This window comes from Armigeres subalbatus, chromosome 2, assembly GCF_024139115.2.
Source record: "Armigeres subalbatus isolate Guangzhou_Male chromosome 2, GZ_Asu_2, whole genome shotgun sequence".
Taxonomy (NCBI): Eukaryota; Metazoa; Arthropoda; class Insecta; order Diptera; family Culicidae; genus Armigeres; species Armigeres subalbatus.
Genome location: NC_085140.1, coordinates 286,489,258 through 286,514,988, shown reverse-complemented (window position 1 = coordinate 286,514,988; position 25,731 = coordinate 286,489,258). Strand labels below are relative to the sequence as shown.

Sequence of the window (25,731 nt, the reverse complement as noted above, 5' to 3'; positions counted from 1 at the left end):
TCGATAAACAGATGATGTGTCTGCAAGTTGTACTCCCGGAATTTATCAAGGATTTGTCTCAGGGTAAACATTTGATCCGTCGTTGATCGGCCCTCACGAAAACCTGCTTGGTATTCGCCGACGAAGGACTCTTCAAGCGGTCTCAATCTGTTGAACAGAATACGGGACATAATTTTGTACGCCGAATTAAGGAGAGTTATTCCTCGGTAATTGGCGCACTCCAGTCTGTGCCCTTTCTTAAAGAGAGGGCAGATGAGGCCGTCCAACCAGCTAGCAGGCATTTCCTCGTCTTCCCATATTTTCGACATAATATGGTGCAGAACGTCATAAAGCTGCTCACTGCCATGTTTGAGAAGTTCAGCCGGGAGCTGGTCCTTCCCCGCAGCCTTATTGTTTTTCAGCTCTTTGACAGCTTTTTTAACCTCATCTAGTGTAGGTGACTCCACAGCTTGTCCATCGTCGCTAATATTTATTCTGTTCACCGATGCACCGTCACTTCCTTCATTCAACAAAGTCTCGAAGTGTTGCTTCCACCTGGCAGGCACTTTAGTTTTATCTGTCAGCAAATTCCCTTGTTGGTCGTTACACATGACGAGAGATGGCGCTGTCTTTCTCCGCACGCCATTGACAGACTCATAGAACCTCCGCATATCGTTCTGCTCAATTTGTTCCTGCGCCTCACTAATAACTTGTTCTTCGTACCCTTTTTCTTCCTGCGGTGGGTTCGTTTTTCGGCATAAAAATTGCATTGCCACATGGATGCTAAATGCATGATTTGTGGTGGAACCTCTCACGCCAAGGACGCCTGTTCTGTGAGAGAAGATTCCAATAAATTTAAATGTGCCAATTGTGGGGACAATCATAAATCCAATTTCTGGGAATGCCCTTCACGCAAAAAGTTTTGACTTCCCGTGCAAAATTGATGACGAGAAATTTCAATAGGATCCCAGATTCGACGGGTAAACATATTTCAAACGCTCAAAATCCGCAATCATTTGCCGGTCGAGTAATTCATACCCACCACAATCAACGAACCAATTTTGCTCCTACCTCTCAACGGGTAACGAGCAGTTCGTCGAATTCTTATTTTTCAAACACGCCCTCCTATGCTAGCATCGCTACAGGCAGGCAAAATTTTATTTCCGAAAATTTACAGACGATGAATGACTTTCATACCCATTCTTCAACTGGAAATAACGTTCGTTTTGACGACTCAGGTAGCATGTCTGCTTCCGACTTTGATTTTCTTTATGAACAATTGCATCACATGATTGATGCAATGTTCAAAGCAAATATCAAAACTGAAGCAGTTCAGGTTGGTATCAAATTTACTCAAAGAATTGTTATTGGACTTCGTTTTAATGGATCCAAATAATTCTTTGAAAATTTTAAATTGGAATGCCCGCTCTTTAAAGGGTAAGGAAGATGAATTATTCAACTTCCTATCAGTTCATAATGTGCACATTGCCATTAAAACTGAAACATATTTAAAACCTGGTCTTTTCTTCAAAAGAGATCCAATTTTTTTTACCGAAATGATCGTCTTGACGTGGGGTCACCATTGTCATTAATAGACGTATCAAACATAAATTATATTCTTCGTTTGAAACCAAAGTTCTCGAAACCTTGGTAGTTTCTGTTGAAACACATTTTGGACAATTCTCTTTTATTGTAGCCTACTTGCCTTTTCAATGCAATGGGCAGCAAAAGATTTGGTTGAAAGCTGATCTTCAAATTCTGACTCGCAATAAATCAAAATTCTTCGTGATTGGTGACTTCAATGCCAAACACCGTTCATGGAATAATGCTCAAAGCAATTCCAACGGCAACATTTTATTTGAAGATTGTTCTGCGGGATATTATACTATTCAATATCCCAATGGCCCAACTTGTTTTTCATCAACTCGAAATCCTTCGACAATTGATTTGGTTTTAACGGATTCAAGTCAGCTGTGTAGCCAATTGGTAACTCATGCTGACTTTGACTCTGATCACCTTCCTGTGACATTTGAAATCTCACAAGAAGCCATTTATAATCCAATCAGCTCTACTTTTAATTATCATAGAGCTGATTGGGATTTATATAAAACTTATATCGATAGGAATTTTGATGTTGATATTCCTCTCGATACCAAAAGTGATATTGATAATGCGCTCGTATCTTTGACAAATTTAATTGTCGAAGCCAGAGGCATTGCAATTCCTAAATGTGAAATTAAATTCAACTCCATTATTATTGACGACAATCTTCAGCTACTGATCCGTCTTAAAAATGTGAGGCAAAGGCAATACCAAAGAACTCGCAATCCCGCTTTGAAAGTTATTTGGCGAGATTTGCAAAATGAAATTAAAAAACGTTTCGCTATTCTGATAAATAACAACTTTGATAATAATGTCTTGAAGTTGGATCCCATTTGGAAACCCTTTTGGAAATTAACGAAAATTCTTTTAAAAAAACCTCAAAAGCCAATTCCAGCGCTTAACGAGGGAAATAAAGTTTTATTAACAAATGGCGAAAAGGCTCAAAAACTTGCTCTGCAGTTCGAGAGTGCCCATCATTTTAGTGAATTGATGAATTTTAATTTTCCTCTGTACATTATTAAACTGATCCAAAATTATTTATCAGATCGCTCACTGCAGGTAAACTATCAGAATTCCAAATCTGATAGATTACCTGTAAGGGCTGGTGTCCCCCAAGGCAGCATACTGGGGCCCATATTGTATAACATTTTTACTTCTGACTTACCTGATTTACCACCAGGGTGTCAAAAATCTTTGTTTGCAGATGCCACGGGCCTCTCAGCCAAAGGGCGAAGCCTTCGTGTCATTTGTAGTAGATTGCAAAAAAGTTTGGATATTTTCTCCACTTACTTACAAAAATGGAAAAATTTCCCAGAATGCTTCCAAAACTCAGCTTATAATTTTCCCACATAAGCCGAGAGCTTCTTATTTGAAACCTTCTAGCAGACATATTGTCACTATGAATGGGGTTCCAATTAATTGGTCTAGCGAAGCCAAATATTTAGGACTTCTGCTGGACCAAAAATTAACTTTTAAAAATCAGATTGAAGGCCTTCAGGCCAAATGTAACAAATATATTAAGTGTCTATATCCACTTATAAACAGAAAGTCAAAACTTTGTCTTAAGAACAAACTTTTGATTTACAAACAAATTTTTAGACCTGCCATGTTGTATGCTGTGCCAATATGGACTAGTTGCTGCAATACCAGAAAGAAGGCACTTCAGAGGATTCAAAATAACATTTTGAAAATGATTCTGAAGTTGCCTCCGTGGTATAGTACCAATGAACTTCATAGAATTTCTAATATTGAGACATTGCAACAAATGTCTAACAAAATAATTTCCAATTTTAGACAAAAATCGTTGCAATCTTCTATTGCAACGATTAGCTCCTTGTACCCTTAGTATAAATTAGGTTAGGTTTAGTTTAAGTTAAAAACATTGTAATTCCTACATGGTTCAATTAAGCCAGAGGAAAAATCCTAACTGCCAGAGGCAATTGAAATGTATTAATAATAACTAAAAAGTAACATAGCAAATATGGATGATAGTTTTAAGAAAACACGGAACACCTAGTCTAAGAGATGAATGCATGTATTATATAATTAGCAAATAAAACTAGTTAAAAAAAAACTAATGGAACATCGTGAAACGGAAAGCAGAAACAAATCGAATCTGCAAAGAGAGCAGCCAGAAATCAGTTCTTCTGCTGCTCATAGAGTAACCAAAAGATCAAATTAAAAATGAACCCCGTTAACATGAATGAAGTACAATTCAAATTATCGGGGGTCCACGGTATTAATCTTTCATTGAGCTGCTTGAAATACCATGCGTTTCCATATTGATCAAATACAACCCCTTGGAGATCAAATTTCGTCTCTTTTAGTAAAAAGTTGCTTTGAAATACGGAAAGTACGTAGAGAAATTTCTTCTAATATAAATGCTATGCAGTGTGAAATCTTTTATATAAAAAAATGAGTTTACATTTTCTCTGAGGCAATATAACTCTCGAACGAGTGGACCGATTTGCAATATTTTTTTCACCAATCGAATCATCTTGGGATCAGCTGTATTTATAAATATGAAAAGATAGAAAATATCACTGGGGAAGTCGAACAAATGCTAAAATACTACGCTGCAATCAACTAAATGATTGACAGGTCGAAAAAACAACTTTAGCAAGATCGGGAAGGGTTGCCTAGTTGTGTATAAAGTCTAACATTTTCTTCCTGCTTCACATATTACAAACATTTTTTAAATAGAATATAAAAAAAAATCATGAAATTTGGAAGATATCTTACTCAATATATTTGTGATAACATAAATAAAAAAGAAACATCGAAAGTAAGAAGAAAGAAGAGAAACAAAGGTAAATTTTTTTTACGAATAATGTTCCGCTTCAGCTCACGTTGACTAAAATTATAAATATGTACAACTAGCTATAGCCTGTGGCACTATCGTATGAAATTAGAATACAATGCGTACGGATCGAGGATGCACGCTGTATTGTTGTACACACTGCACACACAACTCCACACCCATAACAGCACTATGACCAACCCTAACACATCCATCGTTTGGCGATCATAAGCGGTGGAACGACTCCGAAAACACTGGCCCACAACATTGGAACGGCTCGATAACGATGATATGTAAACAACCAAACGCATTAGAGCTTGGAAGAGCAATCCTATTCTGATTTTTTGGCCCCAGAAAGCAGCTGATGATAAAAACCAGCACAAACGGCGAGAAGAAGACACATGGAAAAGCTTTTTGCGAGCGGCGCAGGCGCGCCTCTCCACCTGAGAGCATTGATACGCGAAAGAGAATCGTGCTCAGTCCTTGGTGATAAGAGCTATACACTGATATGAACGGATTCGTTCTTGATAGATACATGAATGAATTGACCGAGGACGTAGTGTAAAGCTTGCTACGCGATAAAAAGCTTTCGTTCAACAGCATGAAAATGTTAGTATCTGTATTGGTGGTTGTACATCAATCACAATTGCCAGCAGATTGCTGAAAAGCTTCTCCAGATTATTATTTCATTTGAAAAGTTCGAATGCTTATCACTATTGTTCTATGAACTTAAATAATAAACAAATAAATAGAAAAAAATGAGTGGCGTTTCTAGCAGCGTCGAGGTTTGGTTCCGATAATTACATAACAACGAAGTGAGTTTAAATATAACAGGATAGCGATCGAACACTGAAATTGCTGTATGTCAGACGATGGCTTGTAGTAATTAAACAGGACACTCAAATAATCATGAGGTGACTAGCTCAGGAGCGAACCGTAGTTGACTTTTTTTTTCGCTTGGCTTCATAAAGAACGAGATCGGAATCACCGATGGAAGGTCGACCGGAAGACATTGAAAGTAATAGTACGGTGCTATGGTCAATATTTATAAGATAATTAGGAAACGATATCTGTCGATATAATAATGGGGTTAACTGTATGGTGTATCCATCCATTGTGTTTGCCATACAAGATACATATTTAATGCACAGTCATATTCCAGTAAATTTTGAGGAATAAAATAATCAGGATGATGAAATCGGGCAATTTTTGATTTTCATTTTCTGAACTCCTATCACAAAGATATTGCAAACTAAATCTTTATTTTTTGTTATTACTTATCCGGATCTAAACTAAGCAATCAAAAATTTTGTTTCATCTAGTGGACGTGGGAGCTAGTGTTGGAGAAAAACTTTCAGTCTTAGACTGGTCCATAGCAGCCGTCTCCAATTGGTCCATGGCTGCACGTTGGTCGCCAAACACGCATATAGATCATCATACGCTGATATAATTTGAAAAGATTACCTAATTTGTAAAGTGCTTAGTTTCATGTTCTTGAAAAGTAATTTTGTTCAGACAAAAACAAAAAATTATGATTGGGGGCGATTCAAATATGACGTCCATTACTTTATGAGATTTCAAGACCCCCTCACCCATCTGTCCTGTCACGCTTTAATGTATGTATATCTAATATATGTACTGTCACAAAATCTTGGACTCCCTCCCCCTAAAACCTGTGACGTCATTATTGAACGAACCTTCGTTGGTCAGACCTATTACGACCTGTAAAAAATTCTTACGGCACAGTAAACAATATATTTCGTATCTGATTCTGTTATAAATTTCTAACAGAATATGTCATTTTTGTGATAAAATTGTAACATAATTTAAAAGCTTTTTGTTTTAAGTAGTGTATTTTTTATACAAATTTAGATATTTGAACAACATTCTACACCAGTTTCTAACAAAGTTTGTTCTAGAAATTTAGCATAACACAACAAGATACGTTGATATAATTTTGATAGACCTTCTAGTCGGGTACGATTTCCTGCCATGATGCATCTCCGAATTTCTCTGCTGGTATCGTTATTGGAGGTCACCAGTGCATCAGCTCCCTTGAATTGCCTTTCTCGTACAACAAAGTTGTACCGAAAGGCTATCATTTCACTCCAAAATCTAGCTTTTTATAGAAGTCTCGGAGACCCATGATGTTATATACCAATCGACTCAGCTCGTCGAACTGAACAAATGTCTGTCTGTCCGTGTGTATGTGTGTGTGTGTGTGTGTTCACACGAAACCCGAAAAACATTAGCCACTTTTTCATAAAGTAATTCTTAACCGATTTTCTCTCAACAAGTATTCGACAGGGGACAAAGCCTTGTTGATCACTATTGAATTTGATAACGATCGACCATTGCGTTAAGTTATTAAGAAAATGGAGTCGAACTATATAAGCGCCAAATAAGGTTGGTGTCTTGTCACCACTCGGTGAATTAAGTTGGGTTTTTACTCTAAGAATTGCACCATTTTTTGCTACTTATAATTTGACGACCGGCACTCCTAGACGTCGCAAAGCCCGCACAGACGATATGTCTTGCACTACGACGGTAATCTCCATTCGCAGGAACACTTTTGTTTTGTGGTGAGCTTGACTGCAAGCAAGTTGGCTGCATTCGTTCAGTTTTCGACTGTGTTTGTCGTTCCAAATCAAATGGGGCCTTTATATTGTACACCCGGTTCTTTTTTTACACGGGTGGGTTTTAGTTGATTACGACCTTCAGCGTTGATGAAACTATGAGTTAACCCCATGAAAAAATTCTCAAAAAATCAAAGAAAATTCAGGTGGTATTTTAAAAGCTGTGAAAAGTCAGGTTAACCGGGAAATTAAAGAATACTAACGTTCTCAAGAAACACGCAAGTTCTATAGAAGCTCAACGCATTCCGTAAAGGTTGCGTGTCGCGAACCTAGATGTGCTGGGTTAATGCAGCGTACACAAGGTCAAGCAGTTTGACCAACATTGACTCCACCTCTCGTTTATTCAAACATCCACCAAGTTCTACCAACAACGAAACGAACACTCAATTTATTCGACCAACAATATCAAACACGAACGACCGAAGCGCCAACTTCAACAACACCCATAAAAACCAACCAACAATATATAGGATTTGTGCAACTTCACTACATGTTCGGCGAACCTTTCAATTTCACACACGGCCAAATAAAGCAGCAACCAAAGTATTTTCTTGGGGGGTGGAGTCATTGTTGGTCCAATGTGTTTGAGCGTGTGTACGTTATGCAGCGTACACACGGTCAAGCAGTTTGACGAACATTGACTCCACCCCTCGTTTAGTCAAGCATCGACCTTGTTCTATAAACCACGACACGAACACTCAATTTATTCGGCCAACAATATCACACACGAACGACCGACGCGCCAACTTTAATACCAACCATCAAAACATATATGAGGGTTTGTGCGACTTCACTACAAACGCTTAAAATATGTTCGCCGTACTTTGACTCCGCCCCCGATAGGTCAAACCAAAATCAAACCGCTTTGATTTTTTCCAACGCCAACTGTCAAATGGTTATTCGAACAACTTCACACACGATCAAACAAAGCAGCAACCGAAGCATTTTCTTGGGGGCGGAGTCTATGTTAGTTCAACGTGTTTGAGTGTGTGTACGCTACATTACACAAGGATGGAAGCATTTTGACGAACAATCGTGTGGTGCTTGATAGGTGGAAGCAGCACTTCAAGGAATACTTAAATGGAAATCTTAGAAACAGAATAGCTACTGGAAGAGTGTGAGAACATTCGAGCGATCACCATCCTAAATGCCGCCTACAAAATGATATACCATCATTCGTTAGCAATAGTAAATGAGTTTGAGGCTGACGGCTAATAATGATGTTAATAGTGAAATACGAGTCATGTACAAAGCACTCTTAAGACCAGTGGTCAGACAGACATGAGACTTAAATCATGCTTGTTGGCGCGATAGATTTACTTGATCACTTTACCTGATCAATTTCTTTGCGGCATTATAACTCACGAACGGATGAACCGACTTTCAAGAATTCCTCACTGATTGATTCGTATTCGGATCAGCTGTGTTTATATATACGAAAATATGGAAAAAAAAAATGCTGGGAAAAAAGAATAAAATATCAAAATACAATCGTTCGGATGTGTTTTGAACAAAGCCATCGAACTCGAACTGATATCGATCTAGAATGCGACGCTGCAATCAACAAAACGATTGACAGTTAGATAGAAAAAAAAACAACTCGAACCTGATCCGGCTGCTTTGTCTAGTAAAGGATATATTTTAAAATTGAAGCTAATAATTAGTGCGGAGTGATTGACGGGGTATTCGAGAGACGCGTGCTTACGACCATCTTTGGCAGTGTGCAAGAGAACGGTGTATGGCGGCGATGGATGAACCACGAGCTCGTCCTACTCTACGGCAAACCCAGTATCCATAAGGTAGCTACAGCTGGAAGGGTATGATGGACAGGGCATGTTGCAAGAATGCCGGACAGCAACTCGGCAAAGATGATGTTTGTTACTATCCCGGCAGGTACAAGAAGGACAAGAAGTGCAGCGAGTTAGGTGGTAGGACCGACTATACAAAACAATTTGGCGGGCGTGGGGCGCAACCGAGGATGAATGGAGAGATGTGACCTCGCTTGAACTGTCTATTGTGGGATCAAATTGTCAATTCAGCCAAATAAATAATGAATGAGAGAGGACAAGTGTTCCCTGGGATCACGCGTGTGCAGAGTACACTTTACCCTAACCTTCCAGAAAATGCTTGTTCTCAGTCAATATATTATTTAGTTTTACCTTGCATTGCATTGGTACTGAAGTTCAATTACATTCTTGCTCCAGGATCAATAACTGTTTTGAAAAAGAAACAGACTCCTTCTCAAGCACTTTAACATGAATACGGCTTACGAAAGTTTTCGTAATAATACATAAATTAACTTTTTTCGCTAATAAGCAGACATTATTTTTGCCGGTATTTCCATGCTACATGTATAATGGTAACAAACAAATGTCAATGCAACTTACATGAACGAGAAAGCAAAAGATAATTTGAATTAATTATTTCATATTATTTTAATAGGCGAGATCTTTAACGAGTTTGTTGATTATTGTTTCAAAATTCGAAACTTGTCTAGAAACGCAATCATTGCAGCACGTTTGGCGCGCCACCACAATCAGTTGGAGGGAAAAGCAATTTGTCACTGCTAATTCCACGGGGAGCCTTTAATTTATGGCAATTTTCTTCAACGACATAAATCCCTTTCGCTTGGTTGTTTGTATCGAAGTGGGGTTCTATGATGAATTGTGCTGCAAAGCTGACGGTTAACATGTTTTTGGTTGAGTACAGTACGAGTGTTAGCACGTTCACCCCCACAGTGCAATCCCGATAATCTACCACACGAACGAACACCCATTCAAGTTCATTACAGTTCTTTAAACTGGACATCATCGAGCAGCATACTTTTTAGCCATTGATAGCACATATCACATTACGATTCTCAAGGGAAGCTCGATAATAATGACACTCGTACGACTAAGCACAACCCGGTCAGGGCGGAACGAGGTGCTAATTAGTTACGGAACATTAAATTCAATTTAGAGCGTAATTCTATGGCAGTTCCATTGTCATTAGCAATCACTCTGTAGTTGATAACCAATTGTATTCATAATTCATGGTATGAAATATTAATACCATTTTCAATTGATGCGCTGGAATGCTCTTACTTATAGTTGACACAGATTTTCTCCGAAAGGAAATGATCTCAGCAGTACGTAGGAAATCGATCCATTTCGCTTGTCGCCAGCCACAGAAAATTTACAAATCATCGTACACGTGGTTTATCTATCCATTTTTTTTGCTGCAGCCTTACTTTCGGATCATTATCCAAAACCGTTTTCATATGTCCGAGCAGCGCAGTTTAAACTGACTTGTATATCTTGATTTAGTCATTGATGTAGCTGTTGGTTATATGACTTGATTTAATTAAGTTTTTGGTAACTGGTATGTGAAAAGTGTGCTGTTAGAGTGCATATGTCATTGTCCATGTGCACTTAATCACAGATGGCACGTAACTCTTTTCTTTAGACGGCTTTAAGTTTGCGTTACACACTTAGACCAACGCGAATACAAATAAAATTAAAATAAAATTTAGAAATTAACAAATGTTGAATTAAAAAAAAACGGGTGTCGCAAAATATCTCCGTGTCGAACAAAAACAGGAACAAATGCACACTATTAGTGACCGCCAGGCAAATACGAAGAAATAAACGATGAGACCAAAAGGCTTGATGTTATTGTACATAATTTTACTATTGCTGTAAAATAGTTGAATATTTAAGAATAATAAATATTTTGCTAGACACAACATTGATTTTCAACAAAAATAAATATGTCGACTAAAAGTTGCTTTCCTGGAACATTAAAAACTTAACGGAGTATCGTAGTTTCAAACAGACAGGCTTCGCCATATGAAATACGCACAATTAAATAGTCTCTATAACCAATTACTTGACACGGAAATGAACAGGGTTGTAGAATTAAACCAATTTCCACTTCAATCATATTGTTTTGTACATATATCTCATTCAATAACCTCATCAAGCACTCATGAATACTAATTAAAAATCCACAAGGGTCATATCTATTAATGTTCGTGTACACATATACACACTTTTTATTTAGACTTCCAGTTCGTCTGTTACGATATTAATTCAATCGTTTAAAGTTGTCCGTTTTATATTTGTTATTTTTAGCAATCGCTTCAACGCTTACTCGCATTTGACAATAACAATTGGAAACTGATTGACAAAATTGAACGTGTGATTATGACGTCGCATACTAATTACGCCTAATTGCTTGTACTTTCTCGGAAATGTCTCTTGCAGGGCAATGCAGCCAACTCGTCGGAAACGTCGATGGCGACGCAACCGGGTGGCTCGGTGACGTCCAGGGCGGCCTCCGAGAGCCGATCGGGGCCGCCCGGTTCGAGTAGTGGAAGCGTACCGATCCATCAGAACCCTACCGCAACCGGGGCCAAATTTCGACACGGTCTGCTGCAGTTGATGATCCACACGATAGATCCGCTGCACGATGGTAAGTTGCCGATCCGTTGTGGCTTTTATGTGCGCTGCTGTCAGCATATTTTCCGTTTAGCCTAATGAAAAATAAGAGCAAAAAAGTAACCAAGCTCAAAATTTCCTAAAAAAAAGATAAAACTTGCGATGTTCGATGTTTGTTTGTTACACATACGGCGATGAGCAAAAATTGGAAAGAGGTGAAAATGGCGAAAGCGAAACCCTTAATCTTTATCACAACATGATCATACCATCTTCTGCGTACTTTTCGGAGGGTCAGAATATAACGACGATTTCATGCAATATAGACACAACTCGATATCTACAAATGTTCAGAAATGGCTTTTTGAAAGTTTGACTAAAAAAAAGAAACGTCTTTCCACGGACTCGACTTACTCATCGAGTCAAGTAAGAGACACTGAAGACGACCTTACTGTTGAGGTCGAAATACGTATCTGTCAAGGTACAATCAAGTGGTGGATTTCAATGGGATGGTACAAACTCGTCTGTGAAGACATTCCTCTAAGAAGCTTAAAATAATTTTCTTAACAAATTAACTTTTAATCTATTGTGAATAACGACCTGGGTCTTTGTCAGAAATGAAACATTTAGAGTTGTGTCAGAATTGCACGAAACCGCCGATAACATAAAATTCGAAAAGCTATCACACTTAATTTCAATTTTAACCTAACCTGAGTGTAATTAAATGTGAATATCTTTATCGCTAAAATGCGCAGAATTTGGACAGATCACAGTATACAGCTTTCAACCTTTATAGTAATAGGAACTTAAGCAAGCATGTTAAAAAATTCATCGATCACTGTAGTTTTTTGGTAATTCTGAAGGTCAGATGATTAATCATACCCTATTAAAGAACAAAAAAGATAATGGTTTTGCTACATACCTCTTTGAGATACATACTCTGTTTTTTTTTGTGATTCAACGAGTTTGTTTTGTGAAAAATGCTTTACAAATGCTCATACACATTCAAAATATTCCGCCAAGAATCATTAGCGGTAGCGACAATAGACACCAATTTTAAAACTTGCGTTACCGTTCCAGTTTCTATAACAACTGACTAGTTCAAGACGGACCTACCAGAACTATATAGCCCTTAACTAATCCCACGAATCGTTCAAATAGCAGTAATTGTGCAAGTAACTTTAAAATAAATTTGGAAATCATTTTTCACCTTTGTTTGGTATTCCTAATGGGACCCGTCCTCCGAGCATTTAATTCTGAACGGTCATACTTCACTCACATCTTTCATTGCAAAAACAATATAAATTTAATTAAACACTGGAAACCATTAAACATTTCAATTATAGTTAGTATAAATGTCCCTGTTTGAAATACAAATTTAGGAGAAAGGGTCAAACAAACAATCGTAATAACCTGAAGATAAGAATTCGACCTTCAGAAGTGTCAAGAAGTGCTGTAATCGTAGAATTATATTTAAACTTTCAAACGTGGAAAGCTGAATATAAAAAAAATCATTATTTTCGAAACTAGGCATTACAATAGATAACTGAATAAAAAAAAACAAAAATCATGTTTAAAGCTTATTTAAATCTATATCAGAAATATGCATGTTTTGCAAGCAATTTTAAAAGTAAAAAGGTAATATTGGCTTTGCTTTGTTAACCTATTCTTTAGAAACATCCGATCATCATACTTAATCGATTTTGATAGAGACTTTCCATTCAAGATTCATCTTTATTCTTAATATCATGGTATTATGGATAGAAATTAGTCCCAAGGAGAATTAAAAAACAAACTGGACCCCAATTGAATTTAATTTGGTTTGATTTTCTTTAGATCAGTTGTGGAATGGCGAATCTGTTCAACAGTCCCTTGCGTCTTAGAGCATCTAACATATTTTCATGATCAAGACAGTCAAACGAGAAGCCAATAAAGAAAGTCTTATAATTCCTTGATCTGCTTCAAAATGAATCGAAGTGTGACAATATGGTCAACGGAGGACCCTCTGGTACGGAATCCGGCCAGCTACCTCTGGAGAGGCGCATCAATCTTCTTCTGAATTCAGGCTACGATGACTCACTTGATCAAAGGTCCTGAGCTTAGGGGTGCCTATAGCTAACATAAAAGATCTTATCATCTAGGTCTCATTGCACTATGGTGCAGGATACAGTTTTACGCGGAAAGATGCATTTTACTCCGAAACCATATTTTTTAGAAAAAAAAACTGTTGTTCTACAAAATTGTTAGAAGTAGTAAGGCCATCATTATGGAGCTACCAAAAAATAGGGTGGCCCATCATCTAAAAAAACGCTTTTTCTGTAGCTTTTGGCTGATTTAGAGCAATTTAACCAAATTAAAATAGGGTGTTCCGCAAAAAAAATGTATTTTTGATCAACTTTTTTATTTCAAATTTCTCGAAAAAGTCGTCTTCGGGTGACTTTAAGAGCTCAAAAAATGCAACTTTTGATACGTAAATATGCTCAATATCTTTTTCCGATTAAAAGTTATAATCGTTTTTCTCGTTCTCTCGAAAGCCTCAGAAGCGTCCTTTCAATATACTCAGAAGTTTAATTTTAAGTGACTCGAAGGCCTCTTTCAAGAGGTTTGGACGCATCCTTTCATCCAGAAGACTCGGAATTCTTTTTTCAAGAGGCTCAGAAGCGTCCATTCAAAATACTCCGAAGCCTCCTTTCAAGAGACTTGAAAGCCTCCTTTCAACAGGCTTGAAAGCCTTCTTTTAAAAGGCTCGGAAGACTCTTTTATAAAGGCTCGGAAGGCTCATTTCAAGATTCTCGGAAGCCTCCTTTCGAGTGGTTCGGAAGCCTCCTTTCAAAAGACTTGAAGCCTCCCTTTAGCAGGCTCGGATTTTTTTCTTCAAGAGGCTGTGAAGCATCCATTCAAGATACTCCTATGTCTCCTTTTAAGTGGCTAAAAAGCCGCCATTCATGAGGCTCGAAAGGCTAAAAAGTGTTTATTCAAGATACTCCGAAGCTTCCTTTCAGGAGGCTCAAAAGCCGATTTCCAGAAGCTTGGAAGCCTCCTTTCAAGAGCTCGAAATCCTCCCATCAAGATGCTTGGAATTCGGAAGCCTCCTTTCAAGTGGCTTGGAAGCCTTCCATGAAATGACTCGGAAGCCTTCCATGAAATGGCTCGTAAGGTCTTTCAAGAAGCTCGGAAGCCTCCTTACAAGAGGCTTGGAAGCCTCCTTACAAGAGGCTTGGAAGCCTCCTTACAAGAGGCTTGGAAGCCTCCTTTCAAGAGGCTCGGAAGCCTCCTTTCAAGAGGCTCGGAAGCCTCCTTTCAAGAGGCTCGGAAGCCTCCTTTCAAGAGGCCTGGAAGCCTCCTTTCAAGAGGCCTGGAAGCCTCCTTTCAAGAGGCCTGGAAGCCTCCTTTCAAGAGGCCTGGAAGCCTCCTTTCAAGAGGCCCGGAAGCCTCCTTTCAAGAGACTCGGAAGCCTCCTTTCAAGAGGCTCGGAAGCCTCCTTTCAAGAGGCCTGGAAGCCTCCTTTCAAGAGGCTCGGAAGCCTCCTTTCAAGAGGCTCGGAAGCCTCCTTTCAAGAGGCTTGGAAGCCTCCTTCAAGAGGCTCGGAAGCCTTCTTTCAAGAGGCTCAGGAAGCCTCCTTTCAAGAGGCCTGGAAGCCTCCTTCAAGAGGCCTGGAAGCCTCCTTTCAAGAGGCGCGAAGCCTCCTTTCAAGAGGCTCCGGAAGCCTCCTCAAAGAGGCTCAGAAGCCTCCTTCAAGAGGCTCAGAGCCTCCTTTCAAGAGGCTCAGAAGCCTCCTTTCAAGAGGCCTGGAAGCCTCCTTTCAGGAGGCGCGTTTGCCTTCTTTCAGGTGGCTCGGCAGCCTCCTTTCAAGTTCCTCGGAAGCCTCCTTTCAAGAGGCTTGGAAGCCTCCTTTCAAGAGGCTCGGAAGCCTCCTTTCAAGAGGCTCGGAAGCCTCCTTTCAAGAGGCTCGGAAGCCTACTTTCAAGAGGCTCGAAAGCCTCCTTTCAAGAGGCTCGGAAGCCTTCTTTCAAGAGGATCGGAAACCTCCTTTCAAGAGTCTCGGAAGCCTCCTTTCAAGAGGCTCGGAAGCCTCTTTTCAAGAGGCTCGGAAGCCTCCTTTCAAGAGGCTCGGAAGCCTCCTTTCAAGAGGCTTGTTAGAAGTAGTAAGGCCATCATTATGGAGCTACCAAAAAATAAGGTGGCCCATCATATAAAAAAATAGAAAATATTTTTTTATTTTTCGGAATATTGACATGTTATGTTCTACAAAGTTGTAGCGCAGCTTATTCCAATCAATTTTGCTAAAAAAAGCTTTTTCTGTAGCTTTTGGCTGATTTAGAGCAATTTTACCTAATTGAAATAGGGTGTTCCGCAAAAAAATGTATTTTTGATCAACTTTTTTATTTCAAATTTCTCGAAAAAGTCGTCTTCGGGTGACTTTAAGAGCTCAAAAAATGCAACTTTTGATAAGTAAATATGCTCAATATCTTTTTCCGATTAAAAGTCTCGTTCTCTCGAAAGCCTCAGAAGCGTCCTTTCAATATACTCAGAAGTCTAATTTTAGGTGACACGAAGGCCTCTTTCAAGAGGTTTGGACGCATCTTTCATCCAGAAGACTCGGAATTCTTTTTTCAAGAGGCTCAGAAGCGTCCATTCAAAATACTCCGAAGCCTCCTTTCAAGAGCCTTCTTTTAAAAGGCTCGGAAGACTCTTTTATAAAGGCTCGGAAGGCTCATTTCAAGTTTCTCGGAAGCCTCCTTTCAAAAGACTTGAAGCCTCCCTTTAGCAGGCTCGGATTTTTTTCTTCAAGAGGCTTGGAAGCCTTCCATGAAATGGCTCGGAAGCCTTCCATAAAATGGCTAGTAAGGTCTTTCAAGAAGCTTGGAAGCCTCCTTTTAAAAGACTCGGAAGCCTCCTTTCAAGAGGCTCGGAAGCCTCCTTTCAAGAGGCTCGGAAGCCTCCGTTCAAGAGGCTCGGAAGCCTCCGTTCAAGAGGCTCGGAAGCCTCCTTTCAAGAGGCTAGGAAGCCTCCTTTCAAGAGGCTCGGAAACCTCCTTTCAAGAGGCTCGGAAGCCTCCTTTCAAGAGGCTCGGAAGCTTCCTTTCAAGAAGCTCGGAAGCCTCCTTCAAGAGGCTTGAATGCCTCCTTTCAAGAGGCCTGAAGCCTCCTTTCAATAGGCTCAGAAGTATTTCTTCAAGAGGCTCGGAAGCCTCCTTTCTAGAGGCTCCGAACACTCCTTTCAAGAGGCTCGGAAGCCTCCTTTTAAGAGGCCCGGAAGCCTTCTTTCAAGAGGCTCGGAAGCCTCCTTTCAAGAGGCTCGGAAGCCTCCTTTCAAGAGGCTCGGAAGCCTCCTTTCAAGAGGCTCGGAAGCCTTCTTTCAAGAGGCTCGGAAGCTTCCTTTCAAGAGGCTCGGAAGTCTCCTTTCAAGAGGCTCGGAAGCCCCCTTTTAAGAGGACCGAAAGCTTAATATCAAGAGGCTTGAAAGTCGCCTTTTAAGAGGTTCGAAAGCCTACTACCCTTGAAGAGGTTCTTCAAGGGGCTTGGAATTCTATTTCCAAGAGGCTTTGAAGCATACTTCCAAGCAGCTCAGAAGCGTCCTTTCAAGATGCTCGAAAGCCTCCTTTCAAGTGGCTCGAAACCCGCCTTTTAAGAGACTCGGAAGCCTTTCTTCAAGAGGCTCGAAAGGTTCTCTTGGAAGAGGCGCGGAATCCTAGTTTCAAGAAGTTTCGGAAGCCTGCAATAGTCAAAAAGAAAGATCTGTAAGATGCTCGTTGTATGAACTTAATTTGAATTGGGAAGTTTCAAACTAAATGAAGATTTCAGAAAAGTTTATGGAGGGCCATAATTCCGTTAGTTTTCAGATCCATTTTTCATATATCTTAAAAGTTACGATTATGCAAAAGTTCGAAGGGGTACCTCTCAAGAAAAAGGTTGGGAACCGCTGCCCTATGACAATCTACATCTTGTGAACCTCCTATAAAATCCCTAACGGTAGAAACTTCGGTAGGCTATTTTACCAGGGGCAATTTTGCGTAGAGTCCCTCACTGGCTCTCGCATGATGGTCGGCCGCTTTAACATGGGAAACAGACGCTGTTGTGCGCCGCTCCTAACATGGAGAACAGACACCCGAGCGGAATTGCACTGTAGCGGAGAGTAGAAAACCTCCCCTACCATGACAGTATACGACCATAGTTCCCACCGGGAGTAATTACAGATTCCGCGTACCTCTGCTGGCATCACGAGGAGTTTTTAGTAGGAGTTCCTGGATAAGAAGCTAACCCGAGCAGCACAAGTCAGACAAAAATGGTTGCAGCAATTTAATTGTGACTGAAATCGGTCAAATATAACTTGTAGTTACTTATGTATAACATGTGTGCTGCTAGGGTAAGGTCCGCGAAATAGGGTCTTTGTTATACCTTCTGGTAAACGAAATACCATCGATATACATTACCCAGCATTTGCCAAGCCGAGATACTCCATAGTAAGAGGCTACCAGAGCAACATCCCATTTACTCTGTTACTGAGTAGATGATAGTTAGAGTGTAGTTTGTGTGTTCTTATTCAGAGCCGAATACAGTTTACGAGCTAAGACACTGGCTCCTCCGGTTTTTTGAATCACGCTTTTCTTCCCTCTATCTTTTTCCAGGCGTTATCTGTGATCTATTGCTTTCTCTGGGTGCGAAGATCACCAAGATTATTTTCACTCGTAGCGATAATAACGTTCTTGGTGGCAGATCGTTGGTCTTCTACGCCGCCACTTTCGGAATGCCGGCAGCATAAAGCATTTTTCACTACAGTATGTTTAACCGTCGTCCAACTTCTTCCAACTCAGGCGTAGTTTGTCGTTGGAAAAGTGATGATCAGTCACGATATCGACACTACGTTTATTCCGCACATCAAGTTGACCCGTCACAGATTTGATCGATTTGATTTTCTATTTCCAAGTACACAAATTATTTACGAGTGATGGAGACACCCATCCACAAAATTAATGAAAGAATTTATTCCAACTATGTTTTAAAACATTGACTTAAATAATTTTTTCTATGTATGGTTGGTTACTTAATTCATAGCTCCAGTATCCTATAAGAAACATATCATCTAAATTTTTTAACACAAATCTAGAAACGCCATTGTCATATGACCCACGAACTGATTTCCAGAAAGAGTACTCAACATATCATATGAATCATGATTTAATAGATCATTATCATTCTTTTTGGTCGCAATTTTTCATTTCTTAATAGTTCTCACGGGAAAACAAATCGCATCTGTTTTATTTATTGCTATCGAATCGCAAGAGTCAGACTCTTCGCCCGCATCATCTTGTCTGGTATTAATTCAAACTTTGTGTTGAGCTTATCGTACTTCATTCTCTTTCCAATTTTTTGTTCCTCTTTGAAGCGTTAAAGTGGAAAACATTCAATTCCGAATAATTCATGTGAACCAAAGTATCTCCTACATTCGTCGAGCAGCGCAAAAAGTCCAAGCAGTAAATTTCACATGATTTACGAGGAATATTGCACTTGAAATTTAGCATTCGCATTAGTATCACCTAAGTTAAACCTTGTAGTAAGATTAATATGTTTGCCATTTATGGTTAAATGAAGTAGAAAGTTTGAGATTTGTTGATTGTGTTGCAAACAGTAGAGTCGTTCATCATCCCTATCGCGCAACTATATTAGCCATGCATCGTAACACCCGCCTAGGCGAGCTCGGTCGGGAGTAAGCAAAACTATAATATGAGCCGGCGAGAACCGTCAATTTCAACCCAGCTATGAAGGCTATTGCAGCCGAGGCGTCATCGTCGTATTGATTTGACCTTTGTTCGATCATATTAGCGCTTCTAACTAACTTTTCTGAAACGTAGTCACATTCTAGCCAGCATTTGGAAGGTAAGAAAATCGGTATGGGAACTTATACTTAACAGTTGAAACCAGATGAAAGTTTTTTAACTACTATTGGTATAAAACGTTCAAACCATAAAGAATTGTTGGTTAAAACTTTTAATTTGCTTTCAATTCATCAAATTTGCCATTATGTTCGCTGCCTGTTAACACCGGTTTTGCATGACGAAGAGAAATAATGTGATTACGATTTGAAATGCTACTTTGTGACATAGCTTGATTCAAATGTTTATTGCAACATAAGGTATACGAATAATGGATAATAGATAAACCGATCAAATGTAAGCCATGCTGCATGATAGGTGTTCTGCTTTTTAATACACATGGAAAAGAATGCCGGCACTCGCCAGTCTTCTACGAAGAAACCATTTCTTCATTGTTTCAGCTTCGAATGCACAGTAGAATAGGAAATTTGCAGAATTTTGAATTCTCGCCCGAATTCTTGTTTATGGAGCAACGATACCATCGGACGAATGTGGTTCGTTCGAACCGTTTCTCCAATTGATTTTGCTGGCGTAAACGAGAATGCGCATCAACTTTCGATCAAATGAGCAATCGAACGTAAACAGGAATATGGGTGATTGTCAAAATGATATACTCAATATAACAGAATCAGGCGCAATTCATCTGATTTCTGGAGTATTATATTTGAATACACATATTAAATCAAAACAGTTCTAGAGAAAACACTGCAGATCTTAAGGTCGATCCCCCAGTATCAGATACTTAAACCATTTAACGCAAAATTCTTTGAATATCTGAATTATACTGACTGGTAACACGTATACACAAAATATAATCGTATATGATTCATACAGACCATATTCAAAAGCGTTAGTGATTAATCATAGATTTAATCATGATTAATTAATAATGGGTTGATTAATCATTATTCATTAATCACAATCATACAAAAAATATGATTTTACACATAATCGTTAATCACTAATCTAATCACTATTACTATGAAATAATTAATTAATCATCAATCCTAATCATTGCATACATCGCTTTTATTCATTTTTGTTTGATAACAATCATATAACTTTTACACATTTGAATAACCCAATATGGTTGCCTTTGAGATAGATTACTTGATTATTGATCACTGAGCAAACCATTCAATTTGATTAATCATAACACTGGTCGACAGTAAATTTGTATTCGCGACGCTTATATGTTGCATTTGTTGTTTTCGATTGGATTGATAATCGCTTAGAAGACGATCGGGAATCAGATATTTGAAATCATGATTTCCATGATTTCTTGCTCGTACTATTCGACACGTTAACCAAAAGCATGTATTTCCCAACAAGTAATAAGGTTCAGGTTTCCCTTAATACAAGTTGCCATACAAAAGCAATGCACACACTTGTACATTTTATTTAATTAAATGGATTAGGTGAAAATTGCATAAAAAGTTCAGTCTCAAGACGAATCATTGCACAGAAGTACCATGCGTCTCCATATGCTGCTGAACAGAGGTGGTATTGCGCATCTCGATTCGAACGTAATTCTATCGAGTCGAACATGTTTGGCATTACGGCTTTCGATTCGATCTCTAAAACGACTCATCGTTCGAGTAGGCTCGAGGAGGTACAAAAAAACGAGATGTTTTGACATTATGGAAGCACGATAGCACACTGAAAAACGACTTAATCGAATGAGAAACACAGCTTTCGAGTGTTGTTCGAGAGTCATTTCTTGCTGAAAGTTTTTAATTATTTTTGTTATTATTTTGTCTACGGTCTACGGGAAGAGAATAAATGTTTCATTATTGTATCTTGAAGGAAAGAATGTCATTAGTATACTTACTTTTATAGTTTCCAAACAATATGCAATCTTTTATTATCCCGAAATCCACGTAAAAACGACTTCAACTAGAATCGTTTTTTGCTGTTTCAACGTATTTCTTGAAGATTTCGATAAACCGCAGTAAAAATCTATGGAAAAAATCTACTTAAAAATAGTTGAGTTAAATAAAAAAAAACGCGCAAGAGATGACCCAAGTGCATTGAACTAAAACACATGGAAACATCAATTATTGAATCCTTCTTTAGCTTTAAATTATTTAGCTCAAAAGTGGATCTGTTGCATAAACTCGAATAAACATAAAACCTTTAATTTGTGTCATAACAATATCTCAATTTACAAAACATGTCGTATCGGCATAATGATTTAATCGGTTGCAACTGCTCAATATTTGGGAGGATTCATCACCGTGAGATTCTTATTTGAAATTTTCGTTGGCTTTTTTCGGTGAGTACATACGCACTAAGCTCAAAGTAGAAGGGAGCAATCGAAAGTAATGAAGATATCGATATCTTTCATTTCTGTTCTTCATTACTTTCGATTGCTCCCTTCTACTTTGAGCTTAGTGTGTATGTACTCACCGAAAAAAGCCAACGAAAATTTCAAATAACTGCTCAATAAATAATATTCTTTTTTATAGTCATTGAGAACAATTTGCTTGTTTATAAATTAACTATCAATTCATGCCCCGAAAGATGCCAACATGCTACACGCTGCTGTAGCTCCTATTCTCTCTATTTACTCACATTCGTCATGCGCTGAAGGTTGTCTCTCCAGCGGGCAGCATACTAAACACGGAGACAGCTATCTTTTATTCTCTCTGTTTACATTTCGTTTGACAAAACATACTCGATTGAGCTAGTACAGCACCATTCGAAATCTTGTACTGCGACTGAATGAAGTCGAATGAAATACATAATGCCGCAATGTTTTCGAAACGAATGCAAAAACGTACGAATCGAGTGATTCGATTCGAGATGCGTAATGCCACCCCAGTTTTCAACTGTTCCGTTTTCCATCTCTCTGAACATATATTCATCTCATAACAAAACAGAGAAATACAGTACCAATCTCGTCGCTTCTTTTTGCTAACACGTGTCACTGGTGATAATAATCATAAAAATAAGAAACAAACCAAATTCCTTTTCATTGCTTTGTTTTTGATGGGATGGAAATAGGAGCTATGGGATGAAGTGCCGAACAGTTCCCCTATATCATAATAACTTAGATTATCGTATTAACTTAGTATTTTAACTTCTATGAATATGCAATCATGTATACATTACTTCAACGCCATTAAAGCGAGAATTTTCTTCAATTTTGTGACCAAATAATGTCGGAATTTTCCCAATCAATCAACTAACGTCGGTAATCAGTCGATTTCATAGGTCGAAAACTACAAATGTGACACAAGTTCAGATTTTGTCGTCCAGTGTAATCATTAATCATATCTATCGTTAATCATTGATTAGACACATATTGTGTCAATATTTAATTACTATCCGTAATCGTTAATCATACTCCAACCGTTTTATTCATTGATCATAATCGTTAATCATTGCCAAAGATTAGTTTAATCGTTTATCATAATCTTGAATCATAGAGTTGAATGATACCTGAATAAATTAATCATAACAAATTTAATCATTCTTTGGAAGCTTTATTTATTAACGCTCTATTTAACGCATGTTTTTTGATGATGTAATTTGATAATAAGTATTTGTGAAAAAAAATTACGGCTCATAAAAATGTACTCTCGTATGTACACTTGCGACATTTTCAAATATGGCCAAAGTATCTTTCACTTCAAAAAACAATTTAGATAGTCATGTTTCAAAATTATATTGAGTTGTAGATGTTGACATTTCAGGGGCTTGCTTAGCTGTGCGGTAAGTTGCGCGGCTACAAAGTAAGACCATGCTGAAGGTGGCTGTGTTCGATTTCCGGTCCGGTCTAGGAATTTTTCTCGACTTTCCTAGGCATAGAAGTATCATCGTGTTAGCCTCATGATATACGAATGCGAAAATTGATTGATATGGTCAATACATCCCCAGCAATCTCTTCGTGGAAATGCCAATGATTTGCATTAAACTTTCATAAACTTCACGTTGACATTTCGAAAAATTTTCCATTCAAATCAAGAAAAACTTCCATTTCCGTGAACAATTGGTAGAATTTTCTTTGGTAATTGTGGAGAATACAAGTACCCATTCCGGAAAATGTCCGGAGGTAATTTCGAAGACTTTCCAATGAAATTTCCGAAGACGTTTCCGTGGAAATTTGCAAGGATTTCCCCTTGAAATCCTAAGAATTTTTTGTTTCAATCCCATTTTTGAACGGAGAAGAGCCGTTTATCCAAAGGCCACAAGCCCGGAAGTTGTTTGATCGAATATTTATGTAATTTGACCGAACAAACCACTGGGCCAAATCCCATCTGACCGAAATGGACACATGACCGAAAATGCCATTTGGCAGCATATGTAGGTATCGTTTGGCCGAACTAGTAGAACTTTTGTTTAAAAAGTCGTTCGATCGAACGAGTCGCCATTTTTGTCAACTTGCTCCGTTTAGAGAATGACATTCTCAGCCGTATGACCATTCGGCCAAACGACACTTTCGACCATATGTCCATTTTCCGTCAAATGGCATTTTCTGCCAAATAACATTTTCAGCCAAACGACATTTTCGGCCAAATGATCTGTTAGTGCAATCGACTTTTTCGGCAAAATTAACAGTTCGTTCGTATGTCCCGTTTGGTCGTATGGCGCTTCCAGTCAAATAACATATTCAGCCAAACCATTATCCACCTAATAACCTAGACCAGCTTTCGGCTTATCGCATTGTTCAGCAAAGTGGCTTTCCGCCGAATGACTTTCGGCTAATCGAAGGGAAGTTTGGCCGACAGTCTTCGGTCGAAACATTTGGCCGAATATGTCATTTGGCTAAACAATGCATTAGGCCGATACGCATGTGGCTGAAAACGTCATTTGGGCGAAATGGATAACTGGGATATTCTGTCTATTCTACCGAACTGGTCCTTTGGTCGAAAAAGTGGTTTAACCGAACAGGTCATTTGGCTGAAATGATCATTTGGCCGAACAGGTTCACATTTTTGAACATATTACCTGTTCATATTGTTGAAGTATTTTGTAGCAATAGAGTTACTCAACGACAGTTCAAATCTGGAAATATATTTCAGCATTATAATGAGACGATATTTTAGAATTTACGTTATGCTTACATGGTCTGCTGCTGCTTCACTCACACTTCTAGCTTGCGCTTCCCGATTCTCAGCCGCAAATCTTAATCAAGGTAATCAAAGTAATGTTTACCTGATCGTAGTTAATACGTAACAAAGAGATCCCCGATGACCACTAAAGCGGTGGTTTCGATTGTTGGTAATGTATACGATTTCCGTTCAAATGTAACCTAGATTATTAATATCTACAAACCTATAGCCTTTCTGCACTAGAACTGGGCTTCTAGTTTTATCTAAACTAAGTAGTTCAGATAGGGGTCTCCAGTAGCCTTGCGAGCAACGGCGTAGGATTGCCAATACGGAGATGGAGAGTTCGATTCTCAGTCCGGTCTAGGATGTTTTCGGGTGGGAAACATTTTCGACTCCCTGGGCATAATGTATTCATTGTACTTGCCACTCAAGATACTTAATCATGTAATGGCGGGCATAGAAAAGCTTTCAATCAATAACAGAGGAAATGTGAATAGAATACTGAATTGAAAAGCAGGCCAAGCTCCAGTTGGAATGTAGAGTCATTGAAGAAGAAGTAGTTCAGATGCAAATTATAAGGAAAGAGTTCAATTTCTAAGAACACAGCGTTAGAGTTTAATACAAAATGCGAACAATATACCTAAACGATATCAATGCACATTGATCCAGGGAGGAGACAAAGTGGTAATAAGTTGTTCATGCCGAAAATAGCAGAGATAGAAAAAAACTTTGTTCTACAAAGTTGCTCCTAACGGTAAGGGGCTTATTGGGGTTTTCATAAAAAATAGGGTGGGCCACATTTTAAAAAAAAATAAAAATTAAACTTTTTCATTTGCAGGAATACGGGTATACAATGTTGTGCGAAGTTGTAGTTCAGCCAGATTCCAAGAATTTTGCTCCAAAAATTATTTCTCTAGCTCTTAAATTAACTGATTTAGAGCAATTTTCCCAAGTTTACTTAGGGTGACCCTTAAAAAAACACTTCTTGTGCTTTGCAGGGCGCAACTTTTCATGGCCTTAGCGTTGCCATATCTCATGTGGATCAAAAGTTATTGATGTTTTTCTTCGAAAAAAACGTTTTCTTCTGACAGCTGTATCTATGAATGGCGCAAACATTTTTTCAATCTGTTTTCTCGACCTTATTCTACTACTTTCAGGCTTAATTTCAGGGTGTTTAAATCGAGGGGATAATTGAAACTAACCCCATATTATTGCAATGAAAAATTACCGTTTTTTACCGTTATCGTTCATTTTCAAGCACTAATTTGCTAGTTTTATGTGTTTTGCTTCCATGGCTTACTTCGTGATATGGCAAACGCCACACCATTTTGTTATAGAGCCTGAGCAGAAGCTAATATCTTGAAAA

General features: G+C 38.6%; 1 protein-coding gene across 4 annotated transcripts in view; it reads left to right on the top strand.

Annotated features, from left to right (window-relative positions):
- The window catches only part of LOC134212362 (sodium/potassium/calcium exchanger Nckx30C), a 252,361-nt gene that overhangs the window by 168,734 nt on the left and 57,896 nt on the right, over positions 1–25,731 (top strand). For all 4 annotated transcript variants that reach the window (XM_062690140.1, XM_062690139.1, XM_062690138.1 and 1 more), the window contains one exon: positions 11,265–11,472. In XM_062690140.1, coding sequence (XP_062546124.1) covers positions 11,265–11,472 — 208 coding nt within the window. The remainder of the gene's footprint in view (positions 1–11,264; positions 11,473–25,731) is intronic.